The 26,189-nt window shown below is 44.7% G+C and overlaps 2 protein-coding genes across 3 annotated transcripts in view; one reads left to right on the top strand and one right to left on the bottom strand.

Annotated features, from left to right (window-relative positions):
* Window positions 1-5,026, bottom strand: part of ENGASE (endo-beta-N-acetylglucosaminidase) — a 122,528-nt gene extending 117,502 nt beyond the window's left edge. The window contains exons 1-2 of one of the 2 annotated variants that reach the window (XM_073588065.1): window positions 4,886-5,026; window positions 4,710-4,798 (exon numbers count right to left, since the gene is read on the bottom strand). The gene's annotated coding sequence lies outside the window, so the exon portion shown is untranslated. The remainder of the gene's footprint in view (window positions 1-4,709; window positions 4,799-4,885) is intronic. The other variant, XM_073588064.1, reaches the window with a different exon arrangement.
* A 2-nt stretch (window positions 5,027-5,028) lies between these two features.
* CANT1 (calcium activated nucleotidase 1) lies at window positions 5,029-22,012 on the top strand. Its single transcript, XM_073588066.1, has 4 exons — window positions 5,029-5,175; window positions 12,935-13,591; window positions 18,307-18,510; window positions 21,437-22,012. Exons 2-4 carry the CDS (start codon window positions 12,961-12,963, stop codon window positions 21,805-21,807), a joined length of 1,206 nt encoding a protein of 401 aa, XP_073444167.1. The 5' UTR covers window positions 5,029-5,175; window positions 12,935-12,960; the 3' UTR covers window positions 21,808-22,012.
* The last annotated feature ends 4,177 nt before the right edge of the window (window positions 22,013-26,189 follow it).

A 26,189-nucleotide genomic window follows, 5' to 3' on the forward strand; every position in this document is an offset into this window, starting at 1 on the left:
TCCAGCCACTTTCCATCCTCCCCCTCCTATTACATACCATCCACCTCCCCAGCACCATCCACCTCCCCAGCACCAGCCACCTCCCCAGCACCAGCCACCTCCCCAGCACCAGCCACCTCCCCAGCACCAGCAACCTCACCAGTACCAGCAACCTCCACAGTACCTGCAAACTCCCCAGTACCAGCAACCTCCCCAGTACCAGCAACCTCCCCACTTCCAGCAACCTGCCCCGTACCAGACATCTCCCCACTTCCAGCAACCTGCCCCGTACCAGACATCTCCCCACTTCCAGCAACCTGCCCCGTACCAGACATCTCCCCACTTCCAGCAACCTGCCCCGTACCAAACTCCTTCCCCATACAACTTGCCATCAACATCATCTGCTCCTACAGTCCCTGCCCAACCCTCCACTCCACCACCCACCACCTCTTCTGCTTCCCACATGTCCACCCATTCAGTAGTTTTTTCCACACCTTCACCTCTAACTGTTCCTTCCCCACAACGATCCCAGTCCTCTCTCCACACTCCCAGTGTCGAAGTGTCCCGCAGCCCCTACAGCAGTATTTCCACCACACACTACACAGAATTATAATGTGTGTATTTAAATAAAAATGACCAGTTTTATGGTTTCAGTTTTATAGTTTCAAATTTTTATTAAACATGTTTATTAAAATTTTAAAAAAGTTTACTAAAAAAAACATTTTTCAATAAAAGTTAAATTATTTTACACTGGTTGTCTGTCATTTCTTTCTGCGGCGAAAAAGGTTAAATACAGGGTATTTAAAAGGTGAAATGGTATTCAAAACTAGGTATATACAGTCATATGTAAAAGTTTGGGCACCCCTATTAATGTTAACCTTTTTTCTTTATAACAATTTTGGTTTTTGCAACAGCTATTTCAGTTTCATATATCTAATAACTGATGGACTCAGTTATATATCTGGATTCAAATGAGGTTTATTGTGCTAACAGAAAATGTGCAATCTGCATTTAAACAAAATTTGACCGGTGCAAAAGTATGGGCACCCTTATCGTTTTCATGATTTGAACACTCCTAACTACTTTTTACTGACTTCCTGAAGCACTAAATTGGCTTTGTAACCTCATTGAGCTTTGAACTTCATAGCCAGGTGTATCAAATCATGAGAAAAGGTATTTAAAGTGGCCACTTGCAAGTAGTTCTCCTATTTGATTCTCCTATGAAGAGTGGCATCATGGGCTCCTCAAAACAACTCTCAAATGATCTGAAAACAAAGATTATTCAACATAGCTTTTCAGGGGAAGGATATAAAAAGTGGTCTCAGAGATTTATCCTGTCAGTTTCCACTGTGAGGAACATAGTAAGGAAATGGAAGAACACAGGTACAGTTCTTGTTAAGCCCAGAAGTGGCAGGCCAAGAAAAATATCAGAAAGGCAGAGAAGAAGAATGGTGAGAACAGTCAAGGACAATCCACAGACCACCTCCAAAGACCTGCAGCATCATCTTGCTGCAGATGGTGTCACTGTGCATCGGTCAACAATACAGCGCATGCATAACGCCTTTTTGTATGACCAAACAACTCAATCTTTGTTTCATCAGTCCACAGGACCTTCTTCCAAAATGTAACTGGCTTGTCCTAATGTGCTTTTGCATACCTCAGGCGACTCTGTTTGTGGCGTGCTTGCAGAAACGGCTTCTTTCGCATCACTCTCCCATACAGCTTCTCCTTGTGCAAAGTGCGCTGTATTGTTGACTGATGCACAGTGACACCATCTGCAGCAAGATGATGCTGCAGGTCTTTGGAGGTGGTCTGTGGATTGTCCTTGACTGTTCTCACCATTCTTCTTCTCTGCCTTTCTGATATTTTTCTTGGCCTGCCACTTCTGGGCTTAACAAGAACTGTACCTGTGTTCTTCCATTTCCTTACTATGTTCCTCACAGTGGAAACTGACAGGTTAAATCTCTGAGACAACTTTTTGTATCCTTCCCCTGAAAAGCTATGTTGAATAATCTTTGTTTTCAGATCATTTGAGAGCTGTTTTGAGGAGCCCATGATGCCACTCTTCATAGGAGAATCAAATAGGAGAACTACTTGCAAGTGGCCACCTTAAATACCTTTTCTCATGATTTGATACACCTGGCTATGAAGTTCAAAGCTCAATGAGGTTACAAAACCAATTTAGTGCTTCAGGAAGTCAGTAAAAAGTAGTTAGGAGTGTTCAAATCAAGAAAATGATAAGGGTGCCCATACTTTTGCACCGGTCAAATTTTGTTTAAATGCAGATTGCACATTTTCTGTTAGTACAATAAACCTCATTTGAATCCAGAAATATAACTGAGTCCATCAGTTATTAGATATATGAAACTGAAAAACCTGTTGCAAAAACCAAAATTGTTATAAAGAAAAAAGGTTAACATTAATAGGGGTGCCCAAACTTTTACATATGACTGTAACTGTGGGTAAATTTTAGCTTTTTGCCACAGTTGTGTTCCTGGTTGTGTTTGAAGCAAAGTATTTCACCTAAAAAGTTGTGTTTATTGTTGGTGATTTCCGAACAATGTACACAACTTTTGTTAAAAGGTGAAATACTTTGCATAAAACACAACCAGGTACACACCTGTGGCCTAAAGCTAAAAATAGAGACCATGACAAGATAGCCAACTTTGGTTGGCAAAGGTATATACTGTTGGTCCAGAAGGTACACAAGTTTGGTTAGGGCACAAATCTTTCACACTCTGTCATCCTGCCAGTGTACTCTGCCTTGAGGTGACATAAAGTATAGTGCAAAATTGTCCCTCATTACTGAAACCGTCACAGAACTTCTAGTGGTAATGTCATGGTAATCTTGCAAGGTGGTTTCTTCAGAGGTGTCCTCAATGGAAATGGGTTCCTTGCAGATAACAAAATTGTGGAGTACCACGCACGCTTTGATCACCTCGTCCACAGTTTCTGTCTTGAGGTTGATCGCAGTCAATAGGACCCGCCATTTGGCTGTCAGAATACCAAAGGTACATTCAACCATTCTTCTTGCTCTTGTGAGGCGGTAATTAAAAATGCGTTTTGGTCTTGTCAATCCTCTGCTAGAGTACGGTTTCAAAAGGTGTTCTGACAGCTGGAAGGCTTCATCCCCTACACAGACAAATGGCATAGGTGGACCAGATGTTTGCAGCAGCGGTCTAGGTGGTGGGAACTGGAAGGTGTTTCCATACAGTTTACGCCCCATGGCAGACAGTTTGAAAACTTGAGAGTCATTGGAGTGGCCATAGGCCCCAATATCAACCGCAATAAATTTGTATTCCGCGTCAGCGATGGCCATGAGGACAATTGAAAAATATTTCTTGTAATTGAAATATTCCGATCCCGATCCAGCTGGCTTTACAATGTGGATATGTTTCCCGTCCACAGCGCCCAAGCAGTTTGGAAACTGACATATCTGTTGAAACTTGTCAGCAATTTCAATCCACCTCTCTGTTGTGGGCTCTGGTAAAAACTCTTCAGCTAAGGAGTCCCACAGTGCACGGCATGTGCACTTCACTATTCCAGATATGGTGGAAATCCCGAGTCTGTACTGGAAATGCAGTGACGAAAGGGATTCTCCAGTTGCAAGAAATCTGTGGGGAATTAAAAAACAATAAATTAGTTTTAAATCACAGCATTACATACCAAAACTGAGCTATAACACTTGGAGATACAAACTACCACCAACAAGATTGCAGTGAAAGTGTGCTCTGATGCGAGCATATCCAATAAATGTGGCTTACCTTAAAGTCACCATCAGACGCTCTGCGGGTGAAACGGAGAAGCGGCAATAGGTGTCCGCTTTTCTTATGAGGTGTGCAATGCGCTCCACCAAGTAATCAAAATTCTCCATTTTCATCCGAACATATCCAAAAAATTTCTCTGGGTTTCGTCGAAGGTCCATGCATAGTGTAGAATAGACCCCACGCGTCATTCTCTTGGCTGTGATGGGGTGGATCCACAAACGTCGTCTACGATGCCTGATGCGCTGCTGTCTCGCTCTCTCCTTCTCCAGAACAATCACCCTCAAACGATTCGCCTCCGCTGTAAAATCCGCCAAATTCTTCAAAATATTTCCAATGACAACATCCATCTTCGCCAGTAACTTGCTCTTCTCTCCAACCTGCACTTTCTCCTCTACAACCTGTCAAAGAAGGGCTGTAGGAACATGCTATATATAGTTTTCCAGTAGCCAATCCCGTTCGGAAGGCCACAAGGGTCAATTTTAAAAACCGGATCCGGCGTAATCCGTCGAAAAACGGATAGAAAAACGGATGAACCGGATGAGACGGATCCGGTTTTGTCTGTCAAGAAAAAGACGGATCCGGCAGAAAACCGGATCCGTCACATCCGGTTTTACGAAACATTTGCCGGATCCGGCGTTCCGGCACGACGCCGGATCGCGCCTGACGCCGAAAACCTGATGTGTGAAAGTAGTCTTACAAAGAAATGTATGTCTGTTCTTTTGGGAGCTTACTCAGGTGGGTTTTAGAGCGAAATCCACCTGAAAAGCAGGGAAAATAAAAACGTATACCATCGACATATAAGGACCGGTCACATAGGCGGGGGTTTCTCTGGCACTGACAGATACCCACCTCACCTGCGCCCATACACACACAAGGGGTTCCCAACTGAGACAAGTATGACGCTACTTTGCGCCATTTCTGTCAGATCCCTGACATATAATACCGGCGTGAGGGCATACCCACCTCACTATGATCTGTCCCTCAGCACGGCAGAGCTGCTCCTTCTGGAGAGGCGTCAATCACATAAATGTGTGGGAGGAAGAAGGAGAAACCTGGAAGAAGAGAAGAGGATGTTACACAGCTGCAGAGCACGGCCATGTTTCCTGCACACGTGTACACAGCAGTCACACATGCGACACCTGCAGCAGGATGGCGGCTCTCCGTTATGTGCTCGCTTCGGCTGTCATTCTCTCCGTAACCACTGCAGGTCTCGGTAAATGCTAGACTGTATGGGCTCCTTCCTGGTGTGATGTCATTTCTGGGGGCGTGTCATATCTTCCTGCCGTTGCTGTCCGAACACGCCCCCCATATGACACGCCCCCAGAAATGACATCACACCAGGAAGGAGCCCATACAGTCTAGCATTTACCTACTGACAATGGAGCAGTGATCACCGCACACTTGGTTTTAGCGGCAGCCCAGGACATCGGTGAGTTGTCAGTGACCCGCCCCCCGTCCAGGCGCAGACCCCGTAGTACGTGTTACAGTGTGTGCACAGTGCGGGCAGTGACAGAGCCGTGCTCCGGGGCCATGTAGTGTCCTGCTCTTGTGAGCAGGAAGCGGGCTCCCTGTGACGTGTGGTGTTGGGGCCGTGCCAGCTCCATTCTTCCCCCTGGTGTCACAAGGCAGTAGTAATGTAGGCACAGCAGTGTGGTTGTATGGTGTCGGGTGCGGTCGGTATAAAGGGCCTCCCCAGCCCCCTGGCTTACAGTGGTAGACAGCATTAAGCGCTTCCCTTTTCCCCGCAGAAAATCTGTTGCATCTAAGGGCTTATTCAGATGTCAGTATTTCATGTATAAAACGTCTAGTTATAATATTCTATGGGGTTGATCACACGTCCTTGTATTTTTGTGGACACGTCTGATTTCGAGCTGAGTCATAGATCAAACTCACCAATGCAGGTCTATGGGCCTGTGAAAAAAAGGGACAGCACTCGGATGCCATCAGACGGATGCATTTTCACAGACTGCTTGATAGGAGAAGCTTGGAAAGCTCCAGCAGTTTCATGCACACGAGAAAAACCCTGATCGTAAAAACTGGCCCAATAACCAATCTCCTCTGAAAATCTGACCCTGCACAATCATGACAAGTGGTTCTTTACATACCAGAGAACTCACTGACACCTGAATGAGGTCTTGTAGCCTACATGGTGGTGATTTCATGAAAACGTGTGTCCACTTTGCTCTGTTGAGCTATTTAATGCTTCTGTTGCATTTTATTCCTAAAGTCTTCCATGGGGAAGCCGAAAAATGCAGTATTAATAATGCTGCATGAAATCTGCACCAAAAACACAATAATCACAGCAGATTATTGTGCAATAAAAAAGCACTGGGTACAAAAAAAGGAGACTTTTCTTAAGTGGGAGCCTGGCCTAATCATCCAGTGCAGATCCCCAGCGCTCTCATGCTGCTGTTTCCCAGCAATCTCTGTATTTTGTCCGCCGGCAATGATATCCTGATGCAAACACATGACGCTGCTGTATACACCTCTGGGGGGGGGGGGTCACCACTGCAGCCCCTCACATGCGTACACCTCTGGGGGGGGGTCACCACTGCAGCCCCTCACATGCGTACACCTCTGGGGGGGGGGGTCACCACTGCAGCCCCTCACATGCGTACACCTCTGGGGGGGGGTCACCACTGCAGCCCCTCACATGCGTACACCTCTGGGGGGGGGGGGGGGTCACCACTGCAACCCCTCACATGCGTACACCTCTGGGGGGGGGTCACCACTGCAACCCCTCACATGCGTACACCTCTGGGGGGGGGGTCACCACTGCAGCCCCTCACATGCGTACACCTCTGCGGGGGGGGTCACCACTGCAGCCCCTCACATGCGTACACCTCTGGGGGGGGGGGTCACCACTGCAGCCCCTCACATGCGTACACCTCTGGGGGGGGGGGTCACCACTGCAGCCCCTCACATGCGTACACCTCTGCAGGGGGGGGGGGTCACCACTGCAGCCCCTCACATGCGTACACCTCTGCAGGGGGGGGGTCACCACTGCAGCCCCTCACATGCGTACACCTCTGCTGGGGGGGGGGTCACCACTGCAGCCCCTCACATGCGTACACCTCTGCGGGGGGGGTCACCACTGCAGCCCCTCACATGCGTACACCTCTGGGGGGGGGGGGGTCACCACTGCAGCCCCTCACATGCGTACACCTCTGGGGGGGGGGGTCACCACTGCAGCCCCTCACATGCGTACACCTCTGGGGGGGGGGGGTCACCACTGCAGCCCCTCACATGCGTACACCTCTGCTGGGGGGGGGTCACCACTGCAGCCCCTCACATGCGTACACCTCTGCGGGGGGGGGGGTCACCACTGCAGCCCCTCACATGCGTACACCTCTGCGGGGGGGGGGTCACCACTGCAGCCCCTCACATGCGTACACCTCTGCAGGGGGGGGGTCACCACTGCAGCCCCTCACATGCGTACACCTCTGCGGGGGGGGGGGGGTCACCACTGCAGCCCCTCACTTGCGTACACCTCTGCGGGGGGGGGGGTCACCACTGCAGCCCCTCACATGCGTACACCTCTGCGGGGGGGGGGGTCACCACTGCAGCCCCTCACATGCGTACACCTCTGCGGGGGGGGGGGTCACCACTGCAGCCCCTCACATGCGTACACCTCTGCGGGGGGGGTCACCACTGCAGCCCCTCACATGCGTACACCTCTGCGGGGGGGGGTCACCACTGCAGCCCCTCACATGCGTACACCTCTGCGGGGGGGGTCACCACTGCAGCCCCTCACATGCGTACACCTCTGCGGGGGGGGTCACCACTGCAGCCCCTCACATGCGTACACCTCTGGGGGGGGTCACCACTGCAGCCCCTCACATGCGTACACCTCTGGGGGGGTCACCACTGCAGCCCCTCACATGCGTACACCTCTGCGGGGGGGGGGGGTCACCACTGCAGCCCCTCACATGCGTACACCTCTGCGGGGGGGGGGGGGTCACCACTGCAGCCCCTCACATGCGTACACCTCTGCGGGGGGGGGGGGGGGTCACCACTGCAGCCCCTCACATGCGTACACCTCTGGGGGGGGGGGTCACCACTGCAGCCCTCATATGTTTGTGCGACTGAGACGCTGTGGGACTGGAAGAAATCAGCAGGGTGAGTATTAGAGTATGTTTCCACGTTCAGGATTTGCTGCGGATTGGACGCTGCATACAGCCACAGCGTCCAGATGTAACAGCATGGTGGAGGGGATTTTCTGGAATCCCATCTCCACTAACACGCATGTGGCAGACCTGTGTATGCGGCGCGTCTTTCTAGACCGCAGCATGTCTATTTATTCAGCGAAGAAGCTCAGTCTCCGCAAGATCAATATCACAGTCTAATGTATAGGATGCGGTGATTCCACGTGTTCAATGGACACATGCGGAATCACCCCGCGTACCAAAGCCGGCAGCGCTGTGAGAGGAGCGGACATGTGCTGCTGCCAGTACTGAACGTGGAAACATACCCTCACTCTGTGATTTTTACTATTCAAAGCTTTTGGTTTTAAAATTAAACCCAATTAAAATTTGAGGTTCTGGGAAACTATTGTTTTGCAGATCTGAAAAGTGAGAGCGCTGTATTCCTGAACAGTTGTGTAGCTCAGCCAACACACACTGCCAGGTTGTGCCAGGCATTACTGTTTACCATCAGATACCGTCACCAACTAGGTTGGCCTTTTTGATTAGGTTAACCCCTGAAGGTTCCCAAGAGGTATACAGCCAGGGAGGGGGAAGCAGGGCAGACACACATCAAAGCATAAGGAGCTCAGTGATTGCATCAAGAAATTTACATCCTGACCAAGATGTCTTTATTTTTACTGATAATGGTAAAGAAACATGTCATTGTTTCACCTGAACTCCACTAGCTCTGTAGATTCCTTTATGTGAATGGGAAAGACAAATGAGATTAGCTATTCACCTGTGCTTTATCTCGGCAAGTTACCAGGTTACAGACTGGGCTGGTGCCTCTGACACAATGACATGAAATGGCGACACACCCTGAAATCCGTGGTATGGAGATCCGTGTTTACTTGATAAACAAGTTTTTCTTAAGGGGGTTTTACACATAGCAATATCGCTATAACGTCACCGATTTTGTGACGCAGCAGCGATATTGCTAGCGATATCGCTATGTGTGATACTTACCTCCGACCGGCTCCCCCGCTGTCTGTCGCTGATCGCGCGTGATCGGCTTGGTCCATTTCTCGTCGTCAGCTTCCTGCTGGCGCCGACGAGCGACGCATGGACGCGGGCGGGAGGACGTCAGCATCGCTGCGTGTGAAAGGTAAGTAACGACCGCTGCTGCATCGCTACGTCACTAGTGAGATCTGCCTGTGTGGCAGCTCACTAGCGACCATTTAGCGATGCACCAGCGATCCTGAGCGGGTCATATCGCTGGTGCATCACTAAATGTAAAGGGGCCTTTAGACTACACCTAGTCATATCATACAAGGTGTTGCAATAGGGAATATCGAAGAAAAGGCTAAAGGTACTGTCACACTTAGCGATGCACCAGCGATCCCGACAACGATATGACGCGGTCAGGATCGCTGGTACATCGCTAAGTGGTCGCTAGTGAGCTGCCACACAGGCAGATCTCACCAGCAACATAGCAGGGGTTGCTACTTACCTGTCAGACATGGCGATCCTGCGTCCTCCCGCCCGGCTCCACTCATCGCCATAGCAGGAAGCCGACGACGAGAAAAAGCACAGGCCGTTCTCGCGCGATCAGCGATAACCAGCGGGGGAGTGGTCAGAGGTAAGTATCACACATAGCGATATCGCTAGCAATATCGCTGCTACGTCACAAAACCAGTGACATTACAGCGATATTGCTAGCGATATCTCTAAGTGTGACGGGCCCTTTAGAGTAGAAGTACCATAAAATTATATTTTTATTAAGTATATATCATTAAAAACATTTTAAATACATAGAAAATGTCAGATCCTGCTTAATATCAGACCACAGTAGAGCTACAAGTCTGTATTGATAGAAATGCTGAGATTAGGCCATATTTGCTAAAGTGCATCAAGTACAAGGTGCTGCAAAAAAATCGTGCATGCCAATACAAAAGGACAGAATAATGATAAAGACTTACATGAGCTGAACAGGGTGTAACAAGGGTTGCCCCAACGCACGTTTCGTGAGATAACTTCCTCAGGAGGTATTGTAATAGCAGACTAACCAGACCTTGGTGGTATGTAACTTGGCACCCCAATACAAAGCAGTGTTTTAGCATCTAATTATTCAACCCTGCACACGAGGGTCTATATACACAGACAGTAGCTTGCCAATCCCATCACCAGCACACGTGGCAATAATATGCAGCCTCTTTGGCCACCAAATAATCTTACTAATGATTGTTCATCATAATACAGCTTGCATTGATCCATGCCTAGCATTGATGGACTTGATTTACAGTTAATTAGCCCATTAAAAAGGGGGGGTCCTCAACAGCCTCTAAGGCCTCATTCAGAGAAGTTTTGTAAAGTATAGAACATGTACCTATTAGTCTATGGCGCTACTTATGTGTCGTTGTTTTTTCACGGATCGTGTGTCCGTGCAAAACTCATGGAGATGTCCTTTTTTTTTCTCCGGTGTCACGAATGAAAGGGCCAATACAAGACTATTAGTATGAAAAACATGTACGGCACATTGATGGCATCCATGTGCTGTGCGTGTTTAAAATGGTTGTCCAGGACTTTTTTGGTTTATATCATGGGTCTAAAAACCAACCTGCAGGTTGTTGCTAACGGAGGCTACTACCTGCCTGTAATATCCATTACCAGTTCCACATCAACAGAGCAGCTCTTCTTGGCTGCTCTGTCGAGAGAGCTTGACTGCTGACGTCATGCTGATTGACAGCCGGCTCTCCGCAGTTAGGCAGCAGGAGCCGGCTGTCAGTCCACATGACATTGGAAGTCACACCATGTCAACAAAGCGTAAGAGAAGCCGCTGTTTTATTGACGTCAGGGGAAGCTCTGGAATTACCGGCAGGAGCTTTCTGTGACTGCTCTGTACCGGCAGAGATATCATCGCCAGGCACAAAAGGCAGGTGGCTAGTAACTACCTGCCTGTTAATTTTTAGGACCATAGTGTAAAAAAAATTAGTCTTGGATGTCCCCTTTAACAATGAAAAGGATACAGTTGTGGCCAAAAGTATTGACACCCCTGCAATTCTGTCAGATAATACTCAGTTTCTTCCTGAAAATGATTGCAAACACAAATTCTTTGCTATTATCTTCATTTAATTTGTCTTAAATGAAAAAACACACAAGAGAATGAAGCAAAAAGCAAGACATTGATCATTTCACACACAACTCCAAAAATGGGCCAGACAAAAGAGTATTGGCACCCTCAGCCTAATACTTGGGTGCACAACCTTTAGCCAAAATAACTGCGACCAACCGCTTCCGGTAACCATCAATGAGTTTCTTACAATGCTCTGCTGGAATTTTAGACCATTCTTCTTTGGAAACTGCTCCAGGTCCCTGATATTTTAAGGGTGCCTTTTCCAAACTGCCATTTTTAGATCTCTCTACAGGCGTTCTATGGGATTCAGGTCTGGACTCATTGCTGGCCACCTTAGAAGTCTCCAGTGCTTTCTCTCAAACCATTTTCTAGTGTGTTTTGGCTCATTGTCCTGCTGGAAGACCCATGACCTCTGAGGGAGACCCAGCTTTCTCACACTGGGCCCTACATTATGCTGCAAAATTTGTTGGTAGTCTTCTGACTTCATAATGCCATGCACACGGTCAAGCAGTCCAGTGCCAGAGGCAGCAAAGCAACCCCAAAACATCAGGGATCCTCCGCCATGTTTGACTGTACGGACCGTGTTTTTTTTCTTTGAATGCCTTTTTTTTTCTCATGTAAACTCTATGTTGATGCCTTTGCCCAAAAAGCTCTACTTTTGTCTCATCTGACCAGAGAACATTCTTCCAAAACGTTTTAGGCTTTTTCAGGTAAGTTTTGGCAAACTCCAGCCTGGCTTTTTTATGTCTCGGGGTAAGAAGTGGGGTCTTCCTGGGTCTCCTACCATACAGTCCCTTTTCATTCAGATGCCGACGGATAGTACGGGTTGACACTGTTGCACCCTCGGACTGCAGGGCAGCTTGAACTTGTTTGGATGTTAGTCGAGGTTCTTTATCCAACATCCGCACAATCTTGTGTTGAAATCTCTTGTCAATTTTTCTTTTCCGGCCACATCTAGGGAGGTTAGCCACAGTGCCATGGGCTTTAAACTTCTTGATGACACTGCGCGGTAGACACAGGAACATTCAGGTCTTTGGAGATGGACTTGTAGCCTTGAGATTGCTCATGCTTCCTCACAATTTGGTTTCTCCAGTCCTCAGACAGTTCTTTGGTCTTCTTTCTTTTCTCCATGCTCAATGTGGTACACACAAGGACACAGGACAGAGGTTGAGTCAACTTTAATCCATGTCAACTGGCTGCAAGTGTGATTTAGTTATTGCCAACACCTGTTAGGTGCCACAGGTAAGTTACAGGTGCTGTTAATTACACAAATTAGAGAAGCATCACATGATTTTTTGAACAGTGCCAATACTTTTGTCCACCCTCTTTTTTTATGTTTGGTGTGGAATTATGTCCAATTTGGCTTTAGGACAATTCTTTTTGTGTTTTTTCATTTAAGACAAATGAAGATAATAACAAAGAATTTGTGTTTGCAATCATTTTCAGGAAGAAACTGAGTATTATCTGACAGAATTGCAGGGGTGTCAATACTTTTGGCCACAACTGTAGGAGAAGCTGTGTAATTTATTCATCCATCCGTGAAAAACACTGATTACAGATTTTAACACACACTGGTCCCACTAATGACACATTGAGCCAAACGCTGTTGACACCAGTATCATTTTTTGACATGCATGTTTAAACACGGATATATGATATGAGACCTAATGCATACTTGGCATGTAGCAGATGTCAGGAAATGACAGCTTTGTGACAGAGCCGGAACCCCGTCATACTGTTTATTTGTTGCCACAGAATGGGGCCCATGAGATAAGTATTATTGTTAAATCAATCTGAGCAGTTTGTGAACAAAATTCCTCCCCAGACAACCCATTTACATGTTGTAAATGCCTTTACAGGGTTGACAAAGTCATGTTTGTAATACCTTGTTGTTTTCTTGCATTAATCTTGGTTTCTTATTTGTTACTAAGGTCCTGACTTGCAACACAGATGCCTTATGAATCCCTACACACTACTGGAATGTAAAGAGTCTATGAGCCCCCTGCGGATCAGTGTGGGTGGGCTTCCTGTTCTGGCCTCCATGACAAAGACTGCAGACCCCCGTTTCAGGCCACGCTGGCGTGCCATTGTAGTGTCCTTATTGGGTTTAGCATTGTTGCTGCTGCTGCTCTACTTTCATCCATCTTCAAGCCCAAAGACTGCATTACCAAATGCTCACAATTGGAAGATAATTCAGCCTTTAGCTGGTGAACTCTATAATGACACGTACCCACTTTCTCCACCCCTTAAGACCCCTGATGGACTCCGGTACCAAATCGCAGTTATTGCAGACTTAGACACTGACTCTCGCAGCTCCAAAGACCACACTTGGTTCAGCTATCTTAAGAAAGGTCACCTAACGCTGTTCGATAGTGGTGACCAAGTTACGGTAGAATGGGAGAAAGAAAATATTGTCTTGCAAACGCACCTGGCAGAAAAAGGGAGAGGAATGGAACTGTCCGAGCTAATAGTATTTAATGGAAAGCTGTATTCAGTGGACGATCGTACGGGGGTCATTTACAGGTTGGATGGCAATAAAGCTGTACCGTGGGTCATACTGACAGATGGAGACGGCACCGTGGATAAAGGTGAGTCATGGTTAGAGAAGAGCTCTGCGATATGAATGCTTTAGGCTTTTCTTTATTTTTATTCCAATTTTCAGTTGCATATTACAGTACCAGCAAAGCCTGAGAGTTCAGAAATCTCATTCACAGACATTGTTTTTTGTTTTGTCATCAGTATTTTGTGCTTTGCATGTTTGTTTGTTTTTTTACATAGAGCATGTCACTTCTTTCAGCGTTTTTCACCTATTGAATAAAAAAAATTTATGAAAAACCACACCAAAAATGCATCAAACCCCGCTTTTTTGCCACAGCTTCTTTCCTGGCAAACACTCAGGTTTTGCTGCAGAAAAAAAAAGCCCAGTGTGAACTTAGCCTTAAGCTTCCAATAGATTACATGTCGGCACCCTTATTTCCTTGTATTCTCAGCAGTACACGCAGTATACATGACACTTGTTCTAACCGGCTCCATACACTTAGGGGTGGCTGCATTATCTGTCAAGAATGTGATGTATGCGTAAATGCCATCGAATAACGAATGCGTCTTATTTGTTTTAAAGGTCGTGTGTAACACTCCTAGGTAATATCAGGGTAATTTTACGTTTGCTATTTTTATAGGTGATCTCAGTTTTCATGTAAATCAAAATTAAAGTGGTATTCCCAACTTAATTCACTGTAATGGAAAGATCACGGAACCTGGGCTGCATTTGCGGAAATTAAGAATGGAGGTTTTCATTAACCAACGCGTTTCGGAACCACATTGGCACCTTTTTCAAGGCACAGCCCGTGATTTCTCCACTAAAGTGATTTTCTATCTGGAAGCGTTTCTAATGCTCTTATTGGTGTTGTGTCCATACACAACCACTCCAGGTGAGCACTACCATCACTCTTACATTTCTCTTGTTTTGTCCTATTGTCCGCTTCTGTCCTAACCAGACATCAGCAATTTAAATTAATGACCTATTGATATGTTCTGTCTTAACTCTATAATTAGAGAGGGTTTGGCTTCTGGGAACCCACACTGATTTTGAGAATCAAGGGGCTGCAGCACTGCTATGGTGCAGTGTCACCTTCACTATTTTTTTTTTTTCTGTAGAGTGTTGCCCTTGCACCTTACTTGAATGGGGCTGACAACAGTTCCCTGCACGACCTAGTGGTCATAAGGGTGGCTTATTAGGATAGGTCATCAATATCAGATTGTGTCAGCTATATAGTGACTGAGGCAGGGTTCTGAAGATTCCATCCTTATTCAGGATGTGTAGGGTTGGATGTGAGGTCGTATATAGTGTATGTAGCTGTGAATCTCTGCAACTGATCAACATCTGTCCGCTGCCAGGACTGGGAACAGCTGATCAGTGGGGGTGCAAAGTGTCAGACCTCCACTGTCCTGATATTGATGACCTATTCTAAGGATGGGCCATCACTAAAAGTACTGGACAACCACTTTAATTGGTTTATACTGAAGAGTTATGTAACTTATAATTCAAGTTCAACTTTTTGATATCTCATCATTTTGTCTAGTTTCATATTCCATCTAGACCTAATATATTGTCCAAGCAGTCCTCTAAATGCCTTAATCCATATAAAGTATCATCATTGCCCAACAGTCTTGTTCCCACTGCACTTTTGCAGTATTTTGTTCCATGTGATTTTTCCGCTGAAAAATATTCTACACTTTACAGCACCAGCAAAGTGAATACGATTTCTGAAATCTTATGCACATCCTGTATTGTACTATGGGGTGTCACTGTTTTGTGTTTGGTGTTTTACTTAGTATATACAGTTTACATACCCCGGCAGAATGTTTGCTTTCTTGGCCTTTTTTTCAGAGAATATGAATGCACCAAAACTTTGGTTGGGTGAAGACATTTATTGTCAAACTACTGTGTTTTCTCTTTTTAATTCATAATGACAACCCAAAACGTCCAAATGACCCTGATCAAAAGTTCACATACCCCATTTCTTAATACCGTGTATTGCCCCCTTCTAACATCAATGACAGGTTGAAGTCTTTTGTGGTAATTGTGGATGAGGTTCTCTATTTTCTCAGACGGTAAAGCTGCCCACTCTTCTTGGCAAAAAGCCTTCAGTTCCTGTAAATTCCTGGGCTGTCTAGCATGAACTGCGCATTTTGCGTATTGTAGGTGAGATACTTTGTGGCATTTGCGCAGTAATGGCTTTCTTCTGGCGACTCGACCATGCAGCCCATTTTTCTTCAAGTGCCTCCTTATTGTGCATCTTGAAACAGCCACATCTCTAGTTTTCAGAGAGTCCAGTATTTCAGCTGATGTTATTTGTGGGTTTTTCTTTACATCCCAAACAATTTTCCTGGTAGTTGTGGATGAAATATTTATTGGTCTACCTGACCATGGTTTTGTTTTTGCAGAGCCCCTGATTTTCCATTTGTTAATCACAGTTTGGACGCTGCAGACTGGCATTGTCAATTCCTTGGATATCTTTTTGTATCCCTTTCCTGTTTGATACATTTCAACTACCTTTCCACATAGATCTGTTGACAATTCTTTTGCTTTCCCCGTTTTCTCACAATCCAGAAATGTCAGTGGCTGTATGAAAGATGCAAGAGTCTGTCTAGATCCCAGAAACTCACTCAGCTGTCATGCACACAAACTAATGACAGGCAAGCAGGTCACACGTGAGGCTGTTACCTTTAGTAGCCATTCAAACCCATTTGTGTCAACTTCTGTGCATGTTATCAGGCCAAACTCATCAGGGTAGGTGAACTTTTGATCAGGGTCATTTGGATGTTTTGGGTTGGCATTATGATTTAAAAAGAGAAAACACCCAACCACTAACCATGAGTGGAGGAAAAGTTTTGGTGTTCTCATTCATATTCTCTTAAAAAAGGCCAAGAAAGCAAAAATTCTAAAGGGGTATGTAAACTTTTGAGCACAACTGTACTTAACGTACAGTACAGACCAGAAGTTTGGACACACCTTCTCATTCAAAGAGTTTTCTTTATTTTCATGACTCTGAAAATTGTAGATTCACTCTGAAGGCATCAAAACTATGAATTATCACATGTGGAATTATATAATTAACAAAAAAGTGTGAAACAACTGAAAATATGTCTTATGTTCTAGGTTCTTCAAAGTAGCCACCTTTTTCTTTGATTACTGCTTTGCACACTCTTGGCATTCTCTTGATGAGCTTCAAGAGGTAGTGACCAGAAATGGTTTTCACTTCACAGGTGTGCCCTGTCAGGTTTAATAAGTGGGATTTCTTGCCTTATAAATGGGGTTAGGACCATCAGTTGTGTTGTGCAGAAGGCTGGTGGATACACAGCTGATAGTCCTACTGAATAGACTGTTAGAATTTGTATTGTGGCAAGAAAAAAGCAGCTGAGTAAAGAAAAACGAGTGGCCATCATTACTTTAAGAAATGAAGGTCAGTCAGTCCGAAAAATTGGGAAAACTTTGAAAGTGGCAAAAACCATCAAGCGCTACAAAAAAACTGGCTCACATGAGGACCGGCCCAGGAAAGGAAGACCAAGAGTCGCCTCTGCTGCGGAGGATAAGTTCATCCGTGTCACCAGCCTCAGAAATCGCAGGTTAACAGCAGCTCAGAATAGAGACCAGGTCAATGCCACACAGAGTTCTAGCAGCAGACACATCTCTACAACAACTGTTAAGAGGAGACTTTGTGCAGCAGGCCTTCATGGTAAAATAGCTGCTAGGAAACCACTGCTAAGGACAGGCAACAAGCAGAAGAGACTTGTTTGGGCTAGAGAACACAAGGAATGGACATTAGACCAGTGGAAATCGGTGCTTTGGTCTGATGAGTCCAAATTTGAGATCTTTGGTTCCAACCACCGTGTCTTTGTGCGACGCAGAAAAGGTGAACGGATGGACTCAACATGCCTGGTTCCCACCGTGAAGCATGGAGGAGGTTTGATGGTGTGGGGGTGCTTTGCTGGTGACTGTTGGGGATTTATTAAAAATTGAAGGCATACTGAACCAGCATGGCTACCACAGCATCTTGCAGCGGCATGCTATTCCATCCGGCTTGCGTTTCGTTGGACCATCATTTATTTTTCAACAGGATAATGACCCCAAACACACCTCCAGGCTGTGTAAGGGCTATTTGACCAAGAAGGAGAGTGATGGGGTGCTATTCCAGATGACCTGGCCTCCACAGTCACCAGACCTGAACCCAATCGAGATGGTTTGGGGTGAGCTGGACCGCAAAGTGAAGGCAAAAGGGCCAACAAGTGCTAAGCATCTCTTGGAACTCCTTCAAGACTGTTGGAAGACCATTTCTGGTGACTACCTCTTGAAGCTCATCAAGAGAATGCCAAGAGTGTGCAAAGCAGTAATCAAAGCAAAAGGTGGCTACTTTGAAGAACCTAGAATATCAGACATATTTTCAGTTGTTTCACACTTTTGTGTTAATTATAATTAATTCCACATGTGTTAACTCATTGTTTTGATGCCTTCAGAGTGAATCTACAATTTTCATACTCATGAAAATAAAGAAAACTCTTTGAATGAGGCGTGTCCAAACTTTTGGTCTGTACTGTATATGTAGATAAAGTCCTAATATATTTATACCATAAATGTTTTTTGCATGAAAACACTACAGTGTGGCATAATTCTGCACGCTCAGTATAAAAGCTACTTGTTCGGTGAATGGTTTTGTACGATACAACTTGAACGATTCCACTAACATCTTACATTTGTTGTTGTACGTACAAACTCTCATATTCTGTCTTTTTAACATTGAAGGTTTTAAAGCTGAGTGGCTTGCGGTAAAGGATGAACTCTTGTATGTCGGGGGTTTGGGAAAGGAATGGACGACCACTACTGGCATGGTGCTGAATGAAAACCCTGAATGGATAAAAATAATAGGACCCCATGGTGACGTTCGCCACCAAAACTGGGTTCCCAACTACAACTTGTTACGAGAGGCTGCTGGAATAAAGCCCCCAGGTAAATGAGTGTATACAGACATGGCTGGGTCTGATATCCTAGGTTCAGAATAAGGTTTCACTTACAGTTGTATTGTCTCAACAGTAGGCAACAAGTTTCTTGGTGTGCAGTATTTTTTTTTTTTTTTTTTTTCTTCAGTACTTTCATCACTCCTCTACCAACTTTGATACTATGTATTTAGTTGGTTATGTACTCAAAGTATCTGGGAAATCCATATTCATTCATCAGACTAGAGAAGCTTAAAGAGGTTGTCTGGTCTTCTAATGAGAGTATATGGTCACTCAATGGGACTACAGACTTCTAAATTTTTATAGCATGCTCACCGCCCACTGTCAGGATTCTCGGGTGTCGCTGCCGAGACCGGACGGACACGTGCCGAATAGATGTGCTCAGACTCCCTCAATGTAAGTGAATTGAGTAAATTCTAATCCGTATGAGGCTGGAAGTATGCAGATCGCATGCATGCAGTTATGTGACCGCCCGGTCTTGGTGTCAACACCGGAGAGTGCTAAAAGGGTGTGTAGTGCACGCTGTAAGGATTCAGAAGTCTGCTTTTACGCACAGTGACTGCAGATTTTCACCACAAGACCGGATAACCCATATAATCTTTACTCCCGCGATCGTGTCCGGTAGTGGTGTGCATTACATCACCACAGCCAACGCATTGCCATATTGAATTTAGGACTGTGTCCATGTGACAAAGGATAGGTGATATGTATGCACCGCCATTCCTTTTATGTTGTACAACTTAACGGCAGAACTGTTCGCAATAATCACAATTTACAGATGAATTATTACAAACAGACTTGTGACAAACCTAGGATACCTTGTTTGCCACAAGTCTGTTTTTAATATTTCATCTGTAAATTGTGATTATTTTGATATGCTATGTTTACAGTTGTTTGGCATGGCCTTTACTACTACCCATGTTTGTCTATGAAGATTGCATAGCTGTTTGCTTCATTGCATGCATTTTTTTTTTTTTTTTTGCAATGGATATGGCTAGAACAACTAAATATAATAATCCATGCTGCCCGACATTTTTTTTTTTTTTTTTTGTCAAAATCATCCTAAGGATATGTGTATACTGAGGGCCAGATTCATAAGAGCTTTTTATGCCAGTATTCCGGTGTAAAAAGCTTTAAAACAACTGCATAATTTTGGCACAACTCGAGACTTCAATTAAATAATGCTACTTTTGTCACTCAGACAATTTTCAGCCCTGCCCTGACAAAGTGGTGCAGGAATGGGGTGTGACGAGGTGCACACAAGGACCGGAGGAGGTAGATGTGGTGTGGGGCACACCGCTCGTTGTATATGCCTCTTCATGAATCAGGAGCTCTGACTGTAGACCATCTCCTCATCAAGACTGGCCTGTGTCTTTTTGATGAGTTTTTTTAGACCAGAAATTCTTCAAAATCTTGGAGTTTCTTCTCCAAAGACTCAGTATAAAGACTGTGCACACACGGTGTGCTGTAGATGCTGGCATACTTGCACAAGGTTAGTTGTAGGAATACACTGCCGGAGAGTGCTTCATGGCCTTCAAAGTCTGAAGTGGTTAACTGAACATATGACCAGCAACTCATTTTTACATTGCAGTGCATATGTTCGTTTTTATTTTGTACTTTTTCAGGTGGGTTCCAGGTAGAGTTCATACCCTAAGGTACCAAGTGTGGGTCTGTGAGTTGCACTTCTGTGTTATAAGGCCATGTGCACGCGGTTTTTAAGTTGATCCTCTCAAAAATCTTCCTCAAAAACTGTTAATTTCTTGGAAAACTATTCTTATTCATTTCTGTGGGAAACTCTGCTGTTCATTTGTTTTAAAGAAAAAAATTGTATAAGAGGTTTTTAAAAATACCTGGTGGATAAAAGTGCGTGTCACTTCTTTGCAGCGGATCCTGAAGGAAACCTCTCCAGACTAGGCACCGTCCAGTCAAAACTCTGCAAACAATACTTTACGGAAAAAAAAAAAAACTGTTCAAAACCTCTTCAGAAACTGCTTCAGGAAATACTCCAGGAAAAAAAAACGCTCCTCCATGATTTTCCCAAAGAAAAGACGTTTCCTAAAGCAGTTTCACCTCAAAATAACTGTGTGCTTATATAAAAACCTTATGCCTTTTTCAGACATCCGTGAATCGCAAACATGATTTTCAAGATTAATACACATACCCATCAAAGCTTATGGTACTATTATTATTTTTCAGAAATAAATCGCATATGGGTCTTTGAAAAGCATGTACAGTTGACAGATGACATCCATATGCAGTCTGTGATTAAAAAAATCAGGATATCAGTCAGTTTTTTTTTTTTTTTGTTTTTTTTTCCCCCCCACCTAATCTGGGAGTAGCATAATATAGACATAGACCCTGATTCCAGCAGTGTGTCATTTATTGGGCTGCTTATTGTAGTTTTGATAATTTCCTGATGATAAAACATAAAATCTAAGTCTAGTGATAAAGTTAATCAATAAACTTGATGTTTTGTAGTCCTCCAAATTCATGAGCTCTGTTTACCCCGCTCCCACCACTGATTGACAACTTGCTGCCTGTGCAGTGGACACAGAAAGCTGTCAACCAGTGGTGGGAGAGAGGTTATATGGAGATCAGCATTTAGAGAACTGGCAGATCTGTATCATCTTAGATGGGGTAGCAAAAACTCAGGGACAGATTCCCTTTAACAGTGCATTGGGTAGTAGAAGTTATGCAGTTTTTTTTATTACACTGTATGTGGAAAAATCGCTAGTGGTAATGACAGAACATAGACCAAAGACTGGTAAGATAAACTATTTTTTGCATATTTGAAAAATCACAAACATCCAAATGAGGCCCAAGATGTTTTGGGTGGGTTTTCCGGCACTCATTATTTTTCTCACTGATTGTTTACTGCTGTTCACTGTATTTTGCAAGTTTTATTTTTTTATCCACAGGTTACTTGATCCATGAGTCTGCAGCATGGAGTGACTCACTACATAGCTGGTTTTTCCTACCACGCCGTGCCAGTAAGGAAAGGTACAGTGAGAAAGAGGATGAACAGCGTGGTGCAAACATCCTTCTACGAGCCTCTCCTGACTTCTCCAGCATAAAACTATCTCATGTGGGAACACAGAATCCCACGCATGGATTCTCCTCATTCAAATTCATCCCGGGCACGGATGATCAGATCATTGTGGCTCTGAAATCCGAAGAAAACAATGGTGAAGTTGCCACATACATCACAGTTTTTATTTTGGATGGCCGGGTCCTATTGCACGAGACAAAGATTGGTGACGTTAAATATGAAGGAATTGAATTTATCTGATATTTTTTTTTTTTTTTTTTTTTTTTTTTTTTCCGTTCCGATTGAAAATCCTGAAGAAAAAAAAAAAAATCCTACAGATGTCATTTTGCTATTACTGATTAATATTTATAAGATTGCCAGAGAATACATTCTGCACATTGGATTCATTGTATCTCAGAAATGCCAAACGGTGTCTGTCTTTTTAATAAAAAAATATTTTTACTAAGTGTTTTGTTACTTTGGATTAGTGCATGTGTCCTTGATGGGCTCTGTTAACAGTAGGGTCTTGAATTTCCATCTATATCATATTTCTTGTTTCAAATGTGTTATCCAGGTCTTTTCTTATTATTTTTTTTTTTTTTTTGCTATGAGGCTAAGAACTTACTGCCAGATAGTTGCTAACTCCCTGTCTGTTCTACCAGCCACTGCTTTCTGCTGGCTCAGATCGGACACTGACCACTATTGCCAGCGATTCTGCGCCTTCAGGTGAAGTCATGTAGACAGAACAGCTTCTTCTCCGCTCTGTCGATGTGGCGTCACTGTCACTTATGCTGATTGACAGCTGGCTCCCTGCTTCCTAACTGCAGGCAGTGACACCTCATCGACATAGCAGACTGGAAGAGGTAGAGCTGCTCTGTTGATGTGAGGTCAAATCAAACAGCAGAATTGCCGACAGGAGTGGTCCATAACTGAGCTATACACCGGCGCTAACGAGTAGAGGTACGACATTTTGTAATTTTAAACCAGAGGTCCTAGCCCTTCTGTGGGTTTCTAGCCGCCTTCTAAGGCTGGTTTCACATTGGCGGCGCATGCGTCCTTTTGACAGTGCACCGAGCGCACCAAAATGCAACAGGTTGCGTTTGGCGTTGGTTGGCGCACCGTCAAAAGGATGCATGCGCCGTCAAACACATACCTGCGCACGGCTGGCGTCCCCAATGCTAAAGATGGGGGACGCAGGTCGCATGCAGCGTCATGCGCCCATAGGCGGAGCTAACTGGAGGAGGCGCAGCAGGGGCGGAGTTTAGCGGCGGCCGTGTGTAGACCAACGCAGGTCTGTTAAACGCCAATGTGAAACCAGCCTAACACAACAGATGGTGCTGAGCCACATTTAATATGAGCTTCCTAACAATAGACTTATCTATATGTCCTGGTTGGGACTTTTTGCACGCACAGAAGCTGAAGCCACGATCGCCGCTGGGTGTTTAGCAAATGACAGCTGATATCTGACTTTCGCTGCCAGGAGCTCTTTAACTCTAAATACTGTGCTCGGTAGCAGTCGCAGCATTTGGAAGGCAGGGAGGGGGCTCCCTCTCCCCTACGATGGGTGCCCCTGCGATATCATCGTGAGGGGCCCGATCTTTGCCACGGCGACCCATATGGTCTAACAAGCTTGTGTGAGAGCAGAACTCGCAGTTAAAGCATTGCATTTAGTGATGAGCGAGTATACTCGTTGCTCGAGTTTTCCCGAGTATGCTCGGGTGTCCTCCTAGTATTTTTATGTAAAATAATAAACCCCAGAAAAGTACACTTTTGGTATCAGCACGTCTGGAATGACCCAACCTATAAAATTGTCACACTAGTTAACCTCTTCTGTATACATCGTAAGATAAATATGGCAAAATACTTATACCGCCAAACAAAAAGTGGAATAAAACGCGATCAAAAAGACGAATGTAAATAAAAATGGTATCGCTGAAAACTTCCTCAAAATAAGCTGCCATACAGCTCCATCAATGGAAAAATAAAAAGTTATAGCTCTCAAATACAGCAATGCAAAAATAATTATTTTTTTTTTTTTAGAAATTAGTTTTTCATTCTGTAAAATCACTAAAACATAAAAAAATTGTATAAATGTGGTATAGCTGTAATCATACTGATTCGAAGAATAAAGTTGCCTTATCACTTACCATACGGTAAACTGCATTAAGAAAAAAAAAATTCATGAATTGCTGTTTTGTTTTTTTTTACTCTGCCTCTCAAAAATCGGAATCTAAAGTGATCAAAAAATGTCATGTACCTGAAAATGGTACCAATGAAACCGTTAACTCGTCCTGCAAACAGCAAGCCCTCGCATGACTGTCGGTAGAAACATGGAAAAATTATAGCTCTCAAAATATGGTGATGCCTAGTTTTTGCAAAAAAAAAAAAAAAAAAGCGTCTTTTAGTGTGTGACAGCAGCCAAACATAAAAAAGCGATCTAAATCTGATATCTCTGTAATTGCACAGACCAGAAGAATAGTCGTCTAATCCCTTACACCGCACGAGGAATGGCATAAAAAAATAAAGAAAATTCTTGTCCTACTGTTGATTTGTTAATTCTGCCTCCCAAAGATCGCAGTAAGGCTCAGCTCACATTTATCTTGCACTGAGCGCTTACATTGGGATTTCCATGTACATCTCTGAAATATGGGGATTCAGACAGAACCTCTGGCAGAAGATTACCTATAATGAGGCAGTGTGGATATGCCGCCTGTCCTATGATCCAGCGGTATCCGTCTTCTTAGGTATGTACAAAAGCGCAGTCCACCACAGTGTTGTGCACCTCTAAAAAGATGGGACACCTCTGAATAGAGGCCAGCCAGGGTAACTACTTCCTCATTATAGTGAATGGATCCCTCGGGGGGGTTTCATCTGAATCTAGTCATTTGGAGATTTGCATGAAAACACCAATGTAAGTGATCAGCGTAGAGCACCGGATAAATGGCCCAAATGTTATGAAAAATGTTCCTAATAAAATCTTCAACTCAATCCGTAAAAAAAAGCAAATCCCCACTCGGGCCTGTCATCTGTCTATGGAAATATAGGGGTTTTCCACACTATTGATAGTACAAAGGCTCTAGAAAGGCGCTATACCTCTTCACCACCGCTAAAGAAATCCAGCAAATTATGCACTCCTAAATCCAAATGCCCCCTCACTTCTGAGCCCCAGTGTGCCTAAACCACATTTAGTGTCTACATGTTTGGCATTTCTGTAGCTATGAGAGCCTGTCTAATTTACAAGTCCATGTCTCCAGAAGCATGAGCTGGACACTGCAATAGCAGATTTGCGATTTTCACTTAGGAACATCCACTAATGCTTGTTTCTGAAAAAACACCTATAAAGTCAAGTCATCACTACACCTCTAGATAAATTCCCAAAGGGGTATCATTTCCAAAATGGGGTCATTTGAGGGAGGATTCTGCTCTTCTAGGACTTGGGGGTTCTGTAAGTGGAGTCTGCAAACTATTCTAGGAAAATCTGAGCACCTGGTGGCAAATGGCGCTCTGTCCCTCCCGAGTCTCACCGTGTATCTAAGCAGTACTGTACAGCCATATATGGGGTATATCCACGTTCAGCAGAAATTGTTTAAAAATTTTGGTGAAATTTTTACCCATTTCCCACTGTGAAAATGTAAAATCTGGAGATAAAACAACATTTTTGTAGTAAAAATATTTTTTTTTTACTGCACAATGGTTTAAAATTCTGTGACATGCCCGTTGTGTCAATATGATCACTGCACCCCTAGATGTAATCATGGCACCTGCAAACCATAACAGTAAAATCTACACTATATTATGGTGCTCCTTCCTTTCTGAGCAACTGGTTAGTTGCAGGGTATTGGCGCTCTCAGGAGAAATTGCACAACAAACTGAGAAGCCCATTTTTCCTATTAGCCCTTATAAAAATCAAAAATGTGGGGCTAAAAGTTTTTTTAGCTGTACAAATTATTCTTTCTTCACTGCTCAATAGTGTAAATTTCTGTGCAGCACTTTTGGTGTCAACATGCTCACTACATTCCTAGATGAATTCATTGAGCGGTGCGGTTTGTAAAATAACGTCACTTATGGGGAGTTTCTGCTGTTTTGGCACCTCAGGCTCTGCCAATGTGACATGGCACCCTCAAAACATTACAGCAAAATCGTAACTCCAAAATTGCTCTTCTTCCCTTCTGAGCTATACACTGTGCCTCAAAAATAGGTTTCAACCACATATGGGTTATCGCATAGCTCCCTACCGACCCCCCACCCGCGTCCCGCCCGGGACGCTATTTTTCCCGCATTGCACTGACCCCCCCCCCATGCACCGACCCCATCCTTACCTTACCAGAGACCCACTGCAGCCTGCAATGATGTGGCTGGGCTGTTCTGTGGCTGCGCGCACATGACCTGTGATGAGGTCACGGGAGGGGAGGAGTCGGGTCACATGATCAGGGGCCTCCGTGTCTACAGGACTCTTCTGTGCTGGTTGTCAGGGTGCTGCATGAGGTGAAGTTTCTGTGTGGGGTCAGGAGGGGTTTACAGTGTGGATGTAGCAAAGCCATGTGTGTACGAGGTGTACGGAGCGGAGCCACGTGTGTACAAGGTGTACAGAGTGAAGCCGCATGTGTACGGAGCGGAGCCGCTCGTGTACTGAATGAGCGGAG

This window comes from Dendrobates tinctorius, unplaced genomic scaffold (genome assembly GCF_039654945.1).
Source record: "Dendrobates tinctorius isolate UK_male_01 unplaced genomic scaffold, ASM3965494v1 ptg000103l, whole genome shotgun sequence".
Taxonomy (NCBI): Eukaryota; Metazoa; Chordata; class Amphibia; order Anura; family Dendrobatidae; genus Dendrobates; species Dendrobates tinctorius.